This window comes from Cebus imitator, unplaced genomic scaffold (assembly GCF_001604975.1).
Source record: "Cebus imitator isolate Cc_AM_T3 unplaced genomic scaffold, Cebus_imitator-1.0 Scaffold418, whole genome shotgun sequence".
NCBI lineage: Eukaryota > Metazoa > Chordata > Mammalia > Primates > Cebidae > Cebus > Cebus imitator.
The window spans coordinates 1,625,542-1,636,020 of record NW_016107733.1 but is presented as its reverse complement, the minus strand read 5'-3'; the positions used below and the strand labels follow the sequence as shown (position 1 = coordinate 1,636,020).

Below are 10,479 nucleotides of genomic sequence, written 5' to 3'. Positions count from 1 at the left end.
GTTGACCAGGATGGTCTCGATCTCTTGACCTCGTGATCCACCCGCCTCGGCCTCCCAAAGTGCTGGGATTATAGGCTTGAGCCACCGTGCCCGGCTGGTTTTTATATTTTTAGTAGAGACGGGGTTTTACCATGTTGCCTAGGCTGGTCTCAAACTCCTAACCTCAACTGATCTGCCTGTCTCAGCCTCCCAAAGTGCTGGATTACAGGCATGTGTCACTGCCTGGCCCCTAAATTTGTTGCTTTTTTTCTTGTAGAGGTTTCACCATGTTGCCTAGGCTGAAAGCCACAGTTTTAAAACATCTGACACCATTCGAAAATCTGCTCTTTCTATGCTTTGCAATAGCAGGAACCTTCAGAATCATTTAAATTACTGCTCCCCTTACAATTTATTTTTTGGTAGTGTGTATGTGGTAATTACAGTATTCTTTCCTCCATGATGGTAAATGATAGTTTCATATGTTGTTTTACATAGTAGAAAATACGATGGAATTTGGCAGAGGTTTAAACCAATTTAAAAATAATTGTGTTAACATTTGAAAACAGTACTTGCAAGGGACTGTTTACATAGGGATAATGGTCATACGTGTCTTAACTCTGAAGCTACTTAAGTGCCCCACAAAAATTGCTCTAGTTCTGCTATAAGTGTTTCTGTGAGTATTCTTAAAGTTTTCTTTTTAGCCACAGGAAATAAAGATCTGAAAATTGATATTTTAAAATGTTTTTTTAAAAAAATTTAACCTAAAAATAGAAGTGATACAACTGTTCTGTGAACATCTGGGGACAGCAGAGTTCTTCACTGTTTTGAGTACTTAAAGATACATCTTGAATTGTTTTACAAAATTGAAGACTATAGGCCATAACGCTAAAGATTCAGACTGTTTTAGAATCTTGTGTTCATGTGAGTTAAACCAAAATTCAAATGGTACCTGTCTTTGAATATATAGGGAAAATTTACCAATAAAAATTTTTCAATAAAATTTTCAAAATTATGATTCAAGATTTATACTTAGATATATTGAGTTTATTTTCTGGAGTCAGCTTGCCAAAAGAGGAAAAGTTTATTTTTAGTGAAGGTAAAAATTGATTTTAATTATTTGGTAGTAGTAACCCTTACTAGAAGAATACGAGCTGAAGTACCTATGTTAGTGATTCTCACTGTTCCAAATTGCATGGTGGTTTTTAGGACAACTTCAAAGAGCTTTAATTTTTATGTTTTGGGAAATAGCTTGTGAGGTAGGAAGGATTGCAAAGTTTTTCCAAAATATTTTCTGAAGTTAGTGAAGCCAGTTGAAATTTACTTAAACATTTGAAGTGATACAGTTAACATTTTTTTAAATGAAGGTAAACCACTGTCTGTAGTTGAGAAATAAGATGGAGTGTTTTACTTATTTAAGGGGTAATTTTAAAAATAAACAAAAGCATTGGCCTACAAGAGAATGGTGGTGTTGGATTATAAGTGCCTTTTCCAATCTTTAATATTCACCAACAGGTGAGTATATTTTCAGTTTCCAAGCAGTTATTTATTTACATTTTCTGAAATTCTAGCTAGCTTCCTACTTCCCCAAAAGTGAGGCTTAAAAGGATGGCTATTTCATCCTAATTTAGAAAAAAGATGACAAATATGAAGTGCATAATTTTTTTTGATACTAAGATAATGAAACCATCCAGAATTTTATAATCAAAACGTGGCATTTACCCAGGGAGTATCTATAGTTGAGCCACTGGCTCTATAACATTGTTTGTTCTTTGTATTTTCCCCCAGTGGAGGTTTTTCTCTCATGGCCATAAAAAGAGGGTTAAATGTGAAAATAATAACTGCATTTTGAACATCTCAGTCCCTCCACTCATAATAATTATTTAATGTTCTTCTTCCTTGAATTACATATTTTCTATTGTAATAAGTTCCTATTTTGAAAACCAAGGAAGTGAACATTTTTTGAAGAAGGCAGTTCAATGGCCTCTTTAACAGGTGTTTTATCCAGAGGTTGATACATACGGATCGGTTGTGGGGAGGAGAGGGTGTTATGAAATGTAAAATTAAGGCTGTGAAAATAACATTAGGGTTGCCACAAAAGGTGAAATAAACCTTGATGAAGGGAAAAACAGCTTTGAGACAGGAGGCATCTGTGAGGGAGGCAGTGGAATGGCTCCCAGAGGTAGTATATCCATCCTCTTCCCGATATACTTGTGCCATAGAAATAATGACCCTCAACATGTTAAAATATGGTTTACATTCAGGGTCATCAGAGTTTAGGCCTAATTTCTGCAATTCCAGGTATTCAGCATTACTTTGCAAAATTATTGTATGAACATAAAAAACATTTTGCTGGTGTGGTCAGGAGAATCAGGTTAAATTAAGTGGAAGCATTTTGGATACTTTGCCTAGTATTGCATGACTTCTTAAAATTACAAGTGAAAGCAGAGATAAGTCCTATTCTTTGCTCACATTATTTTCCACAGGCCTTTCCAGATCCTCATAGTTAAAAATTTCCCTGTCATTAAAAACAAAAAAAACAATTACAGCCTTTATGTATAAATCTGCTGCCCTTTATAACATTTTATGTGACTTGTTTGTTTCACTAGATTGTAAGCCTTTGGAGGTCAGAAAAAAAAATGCATCTAAATTAATTGTATCTGCCACCACATCTAGGACAGTGCCTTACACTTATTTGCTATTCAATAAATATATTCATTAAAATAATGGACATACTACTGGATTGCAATTTAATGTCTGAGCCCTTTAAATGAATGCATTATCAAACTTTAAACTTTCTATAGTTTGTCCATGTACACCTAGCACATGTGTGACATTTGTAGCATTTATAAAAAATTTACACATTTCATTGTACTGAATCTCCAAGGCTAGCAGTCTAACAGCACTGACTAGCAGAAATATAATGCAAGCTACATATGTAATTTCAAAGTTTCTAGTTACATTAAATACTTGTAGGCAACTATTTCCAAAACAATGTGTAATCGCTTTAAAACTAATTTTAATTTACATTTAATACTGTTTCCATGCTAAGTCTGAAATAACGAGCCACTTTTCAAGTGCTCAGTGAGCTCAATCGAACTACTGACTTGTACTGGAAGAACTGTAGGGTAGGTAGTTTCCATGGATCTCAACCTTTCTGGATCTCAGTTTTCCTAGAAATTAGGTATCTTAATATGTCATTTTCATTTTAGGTTGTTGTATCTAAAAGCTAATTGGTTTAGCTCATTATTGGCATGTTCATAAAGCTGTAAAATTTGAAAAAACAATTTTGTATTAAGCATTATACAAAGATATTTAACAGGTACTTTCCAACTTTCCACCTATTTTAATTGTCCCTGGCCCCCAATTTTATAAGATAGCTCTGTTTTAGAGTTGAGGTAGGAGTGAGAGAGATCAAGTGAACCTTGCTAACATGTTGCTAGTAGGAGATAAAGCTAGTTTCAGAACCAGGATTGACTGTGGGTATTCCATATAACCCCTTGAAAGTTCAAAACTTAATAAGCTTGGGGAAAAAATTTTTAGCTCTGTGGATGTAAAGGTGGATTCTAGACCATAGGCTAAAGAGAGAACATTTAATGAAATAAAAGTTATTTTATTTCCTCAGATGGGGTCTGTAGGAACAGAAATTTAATTACATTTCTTGCTTTAGGTGTGGAAATTCTCTGCCATAAAGAATTTCCTTATGGAAGAAGTACTACATTTTTTTTTTTCCTTTTTTAATCATGAGGAGCAATTTGGAAATTTAAATTGTCTATTGTCTAGTTAACTTCCTCCAGTTGCCTCTAAGAAATCAGATGGGAAAGAAGTCTTTTAATTGGATGTTGTAATGATGTCTGATTTGAACAGAATTCAAGACATTATGTCTTTAAAATATACTGGCTCTTGGTGAAGAGTAATTTCAAAATAAGTCTTTAAGGAAGCAAAAGTTTTAAACAGAATAAAAGGTAATATAATTTATCAGACAAGTTAATAAGGTAAATTACATCATTTGTCATGAAATTAGAGTTTTTAAAAAACTAATTTACAAAACCATAACACACTCAAGTCCATAGGCACTTGATACATGTAGATCCACTCAACATACATCTCTAATATTTTAGAATAAACCGATTCTACTAAAGTAGGTATTCTACTAAATTAGTATTAGGTACCAAAATCTGTTTTAGTTACCTAATATGTACCTAAAAACAGTTTTTAAAAGCGGTAAGCTTTCCAGTAATGTTACACTGTGGTCTTTGAAATGGTTTAGTCACAAATGGAAAAGTATATTTGTGATGTTAAGACAATAATGTCTAATCGTGAGGAGCAATGCAATTGTTTACTTTTATACACCACTGTGGAATTGGTGTCACCATTCTACAGAGCAGTTTGACTATATCAAGAATGCTTATGTTTTTACTCTTTGACCCAGTTGTTGTATTAAAGTTCATCCTAAAGAAATAGAAATGTGCATAGATTTATGATCAAGGATGGTCATTATGTAAATGAACTTTAGTGATTAGCAATAATGGAACAAAGGGTGGTACATTCTGAGAAAGGAAAATAATGCATCATTAAAGATACATGTTTTTATAATATGGGAAAATGTTCATGAAACCACATACACCATTAAAAAACATTTCTGACTGTTTCCCTATTTTGAAGGTTAAGATCCTAGGAAAGAGAGACGACAGGGGCAGTCTCTGGCCTTAGAACCTGTTCATATCCCGGCTTTGTGAGTTGTATGATCCTAAGTTCCTCTGTCTCCGTACCTGTATAATGGTTGAAACTACAGTACTGTACCTACACCATGGGGTGAATGCATGGAGGTTAAATGAACGTGCTTACAGCACCACCTAAGTAAATTTAAGCGGTAATAGTCTTTCTGCATCTCTCATTGTAGCGGACAATACAGAAATAAAAATTTAGAAATGCGATGAATTAGCAAAGGGAAAACCCCATGAGACTCTGTAAGAGGGATTTCACCTCATCTGCCAACCTGCCTCGTCCAAGCACTTGGATTTTGGTTGGGCTCCCGGAACCGGCGTGAACTGGGCTTTACCTTGCCTGTGAGCACGCAAAAGATTCTGTTGGTGGGGTGGCGGCTTGGTGGGTTGTATGTATTCCAGGGCTGTTTTACTCGCCACATTCACAGTCCATAATACGCCCCTTTTAAAATACGGACTCAAAGGCGTCCTCCCTTCCACCTTTCCCTTAGGCGTCACGCAAAGCTCGGACCTGCCCCCACCGGGAGCTGAAAGTAAGGTGAGGCGCGGAGCGTTGTGGCGTCGGGGAAACGCGACCACTCGCTCCATCCCTCTGCGGGTTCGTGTCACGAATACTACAGTTCCCAGCAGGCTCCACGAGCTCCGGGTGCCCCTCAGACGGTGACCGGCGGCTACGGCGGGGGGGCTGTAGTTTCTTCCGGTCTCGCCACAATCTTCTTCCCTCTCCTCCGCAAAACAGGCAGTTACTGGGTGCTGGAGCTTACCCTCTTATTTCCAGAAAAGGCCGGTAGCCAGTGGAGTCAGAGTTTCCACGGAAGACTGCGCGCTACTCCGGCCTGGAGGGCGGAGCTGCGGAACGCTAGGAGCCTTGCGCTGGGTGACGACCTCGATCACGTTTTACGGCCGTTCCCCAGGTCGGCGGGGTACGGCGGCCGCGCACGCGCGGCAGGGGGCGTGGGGCTGGGCCCTGCCTGACGCGTTCGCAGCCTGCGGCGGCGAACTGCCGGTAGTCAGCTGTGTGTGTACGCCGCCGAGCTGACGGGGCGGGGACGCGGGGTATGGATAGGGGGTCGCCTTGACCTCGGCCTCAGCCAGTAGGACAGCCTCGGCCTCGCGGACGGAAATGGTGCCCTGGGTGCGGACGGTAGGGGAGAAACTGAAGCAGCGGCTGCGGCTGGACGTGGGGCGCGAGATCTGCCGCCAATACCCGCTGTTCTGCTTCCTGCTGCTCTGCCTCAGCGCCGCCTCCCTGCTTCTTAACAGGTAACGCCACAGCGCGGAGCCTGGGCTGCGGCTTTTCTCCAAAGCTGCCTACGCCGGGCCCGTGCTGCTTCACCGTGTGGCGGCCGCGTAGCTGCGGGACTGGGGGCCGCTGGGGAGAGCGAGCTTTGCAGAGGAGCGGCCTCGGAGAGCTCGGCTGAGCGTCGGGCCCAGAAGCACAGGCGGGTGGAGTGGGGTTGATTGCCTTCTTTCCCGAGGCTTCATCTGAGCTACCTTCTTCTTATGCATTTCTGAAAACGAGTCCTTCATCTTAAGTGCTTTTCAGAAGTGAAATCTGTGTGTCGTCTCCAATTGAGACCGTACGGAGGCAGTCAAGTCTGCTGACGGAGGGTTCAAAGTCCAGTCCGCAAGCGCAATTTAAGGCGGAATCCGCACACCTCCAGCGCGTTCCTTCATCCCCTCCCCCACCCCTTCAGCTTGCAGTTGAAGCTTTTCCCTCAGCATTGTTGAATAAAACAGCCTTAAAGATTTGTTGCATAGAAATCAGAAAGCAAAGTGGTACCCGTCTCAACATCCCCTAGAATATTCTTAAGGGGACTTTCTGTAAATAAAAAAAAAGAAAAAAAAAAAAAAAAAAAACTCTGAAATATTCCCAAAGGTTAAAGTTGGTAAATTCAATTGACATTTTAAAATCAGAAGATTCTGCCCACGAAAGAAACTTGTTATCCTTCATTTTGGAAATTGTTGCGATGCAATAGGTAGCAAAGGATACTTTTCCATTAAAATTAATACCAAATTTGCTTTTGATGGAAAGAAATATGAGACAGTTGTCATTGACAGCGTCTGCATGCTGTTTTCTCTGATGTTTTGAACCGGCAATCATTCTTAACTCTTTATCTTAAGGTAGTTGATACCCAAGGATAGCAACAGAGAAGAATGCACAAAGAATTTGGTTACTTCATTTTGCTCTAGCGTAACCATTATTTGTGACTATGTTGAAGTTCCCTAGTAGTGCCACTTCCCTAGTAGTGGCATTGCTTTCTTGTTGATTCTCGGTTTAAATATTATTGAGCTTAAATAGTAGTTGATATTTACTAAGAATTGTGCTTTGTGATGGTGAGATGTTTGAACTGTTAAGGAGAAATGGGATCCTTAACAGAGGGAAACCTAATTATTATTTGCTTTCTGTCATCTGTAAGGTATTCCAAGCTAGACAAACAGGTTTAGTATGAAAGAAATGTAAGCTTCATATGATTTTTATTTTGTTTTATTTTATTTTATTTTATTTTTGAGGTGTAGTCTCACTCTGTTGCCCAGGCTGGAGTATGCGGTCTCAGCTCACTGCAACCTCCACCTCCCGGGTTCAAGCGATTATCGTGCTTCAGCCTCTAGAATACCTGGGACTACAGGTGGTTACCACCATGCCCGGCTGATTTTTTTTATACTTTTAGTAGAGATGGGGTTTCACCATGTTGGCCAGGCTGGTCTCGAACTCCTCACCTCAAGTGATCCACCCACCTTGGCCTCCCAAAGTGCTGGGATTACAGGTATGAGCCACTGAACACGGTCATATGATTAACTTTTGTCCATGGATTCTTGCCTGCCTCTTGGGAACTGGGTCAGTATAGATTTCTAAGGTAGGACAGTCATCTGCTAGAAGCAGGTTGAACTAGATTTCTGAGGTCATCTGCTTATGAAATCATAATATTTAGTGTTATGTGTTATTAAGAAGTTATAGTATACCATCTGATCTGTATACCATCTAACCTGTACCCTGTATTTCTTTTATGCAGAGAAGGTAGGAAATACACATAAATGTTATCTGAGTGGTTGGGTTTATGAGTGAAGCTGTTTTTACATATATTTTGGTGTTTTCCAGTTATTCTGTAATCAGCAAAAATGATCTTAGACACTGTAGAACTGTCTTGAATAAAATAATGATTATGTATCCCTTTTCTAGGAAAAGTCTTTTGGAAGGTGCCGGATGGTGTATATAGCATGCTTTTCAGTGTATACGTGTGATTTAAAAAAAAATTATGTGTGTGTTCACACACACACACAGATGCTTAGAGTATCTCTGAAATGTTATTATACAAGAAAACATGCGCCCTTCTAAGATGAGGTATACTAGGTACATCTATTCTGAAATAAACAATTGTAGATGAAATTGATTCTTGAACAATGCAGAGATTAGGACACTGACTCCTATGAAGTAAAAAATCTGAGTTGAACACTGTGAGATCCATACAAAGTACCACTAATGTTGTTGGGAGTGCTCCCAAGAAGCAGAGAAAAGTAATGACATTACAGAAAAAGCTGAAATGCTTGATATGTACTATAGATTGAGATTTGCAGCTGTTATTACCTGTCATTTCAAGATAAATAAATTGAGTATAAGGACCACTGTGAAAAAAGAAAAGGACGTTCATGAAGCCATTGCTACAACTATGTCAGCAGGCGTGAAAACTGCACTTTTTGTAAAATACCTTTTTATCTTGTGCTGAAAATTTAGCTTTTATGTGGGGGCAGAATTGCTATGAGAAAGGCATACGTATAGACTAATACTATTCAAAAAAAGGTAAAGTCATTCTGTAACAGCTTAAAGCAAAAGGAAGGAGAAGAATCTAAAACTGGATAATTTAATGCCTGCAAAGGATAGCTTGATAATTTTAGGAAGAGGCCTGACTTGAAAAATGTCAAGCAAACGGAAGAAAGAGCCTCTGCTGACCAAGCAAGAGGCAGCAGATGAGTTATCACACACCATTAAGAAAATCATTGGGTCGTCCTGAAGTGGAGGCCAGAGCAGAGACAAGGGCACGAGCATCGGATAGTTACAGCCATGCCTTTCTTGGATGTGCAGAAAAGTTCGGAATTAACCTAGATCGGTGGTGGACAATCCAAAGTGCTGAACAGCCCTACAAGTTTCCTGCTCGATGCCATGCTTTTGAAAAAGAATGGGTGGAATGTACACATGGAATCGGTACTACCCGGGCAGAGAAAGAGTGCAAGATAGAATATGATGATTTTGTAGAGTGTTTACTTTGGAAAAAAACGATGAAACGTATGGATACCATCTGGAGGCAACGGGAAAAACTGATGAAGGAAAGGAAGTACACCCCTCCACCTCACCACATGGGCAAGGGGGAGCCTCGGCACTGAGCAGACACAGCTACTGATTATCTGGAGGCCGATTTTCATGTTCTCTGTTCTTCACTGGAAAGGTTGTTTATGGAAAACCTCCTTATCAAAGTGTGTAAAAATAAAGTATTGCTCCATCCTAAAAAAAAAAAAAAAATCATTGAGGAGAAAGTATTAAATATATCTTCCTGAACGGCTGTTTTTTATGAATGCAAGTTTATTAAGAAAGCAAAATAATAAAAGAATGGCTACACCGTAGACGGAACAGCCCTGAACAGGTTTTTACTGTAATGAAAGTGACTTGGTTTAAAAGAAATGCCACAAAGGACATTTATTAGTAAGGAAGAGAAATAAGCACCAGGATTTAAGGCAGGAAGGGATAGGCTAATTCTACTGTTTTATGCAAATGCAATTGGGTTCCTTGTTTGTAAAGTGTCTAACCCTCAGCTTTGAAGGCAAAAGGTAAGTACCAGCTGCTAGCGTTTTGGTTGTACAAGAAGGCCTGGACAACAGGAATCTTTCTGAATTAATTTCATTGATGCATTGTCCCTGAAGTCAGGAAGTACCTTGCCAGCAAGGGATTGCTTTTAAAAGATTCTTTGGATATCAGACTATGTCCCTGGACACCCAGAACCCCCTGAGTTTGACACCAAAGGCATCGAAGTGGTCTACTTTTCCCCAGACACAATGTCTCTAATTCAGTCTCTAAATCCAGGGTGTCATAAAGACCTTTAAGGCTCATTATACGTGGTACTGTATGGAAAGCATTGTCAGTGCTGTGGAAGAGAACTCCAATAGAGAGAACATCATGACAGTTTGGAAGGATCACACCATTGAAGATGCAGTCATTAAAGCCATAAAAGCCATGAGGCTTGAACCAATAAATTACTGATGGAGAAAACTACACCCAGTTATTGTGCATAACCTCAGGATTTACAGCAGAGACAATCAAGGAGATCATGAAAGAGATTGTGGATATGACAAAAAAGTTTGAGTTTAGAGAGTTTCAGGATAAGGATCTTGGAGAAATTCAAGAGCCAGTAGACATCACACCAGAGGAATTAACAGAATACAACTTGATAAAGATGAGTGCTTTGCAACTAGTACTAGACAATGAGGAAGAAGACTTAGAAGAAACAGTGCGAGGGGCTGAATTCAGTGGCTCATGCCCGTAAACCCAGCATTTTGGGAGGCCAAGGTGGATGGATTGCTTGAGCCCAGGAGTTCAAGACAAGCCTGTGTAACACGGTGAAACCCTGTCTCTACAAAAAAAATACAAAAAATTAGGTGGATATGGATGTGTGTATCTGTAGTCCCAGCTACTTGGAGGGCTGAGGTGGGGAGGATCAATTGATCCTGGGATGCAGTGAGCCATGATAGTACCTACTACTGCACTCTGGCTGGGATAATGAGTGAG

At 39.8% G+C, this 10,479-nt stretch overlaps 1 protein-coding gene and 1 pseudogene across 5 annotated transcripts in view; both read left to right on the top strand.

The window, feature by feature from the left end:
* The first annotated feature begins 5,279 nt into the window (after nt 1–5,279).
* LOC119468374 (sorting nexin-14-like) overlaps nt 5,280–10,479 on the top strand; it is a 38,556-nt gene continuing 33,356 nt past the window's right edge. For 2 of the 5 annotated variants that reach the window (XM_037731757.1, XM_037731756.1), the window contains exon 1: nt 5,280–5,966. In XM_037731757.1, the coding sequence (XP_037587685.1) occupies nt 5,827–5,966 (140 nt within the window). In that variant the 5' untranslated portion in view covers nt 5,280–5,826. The remainder of the gene's footprint in view (nt 5,967–10,479) is intronic. The other 3 variants (XM_037731760.1, XM_037731758.1, XM_037731762.1) reach the window with 3 other exon arrangements.
* On the top strand, nt 5,993–10,473 carry LOC119468375 (annotated as a pseudogene).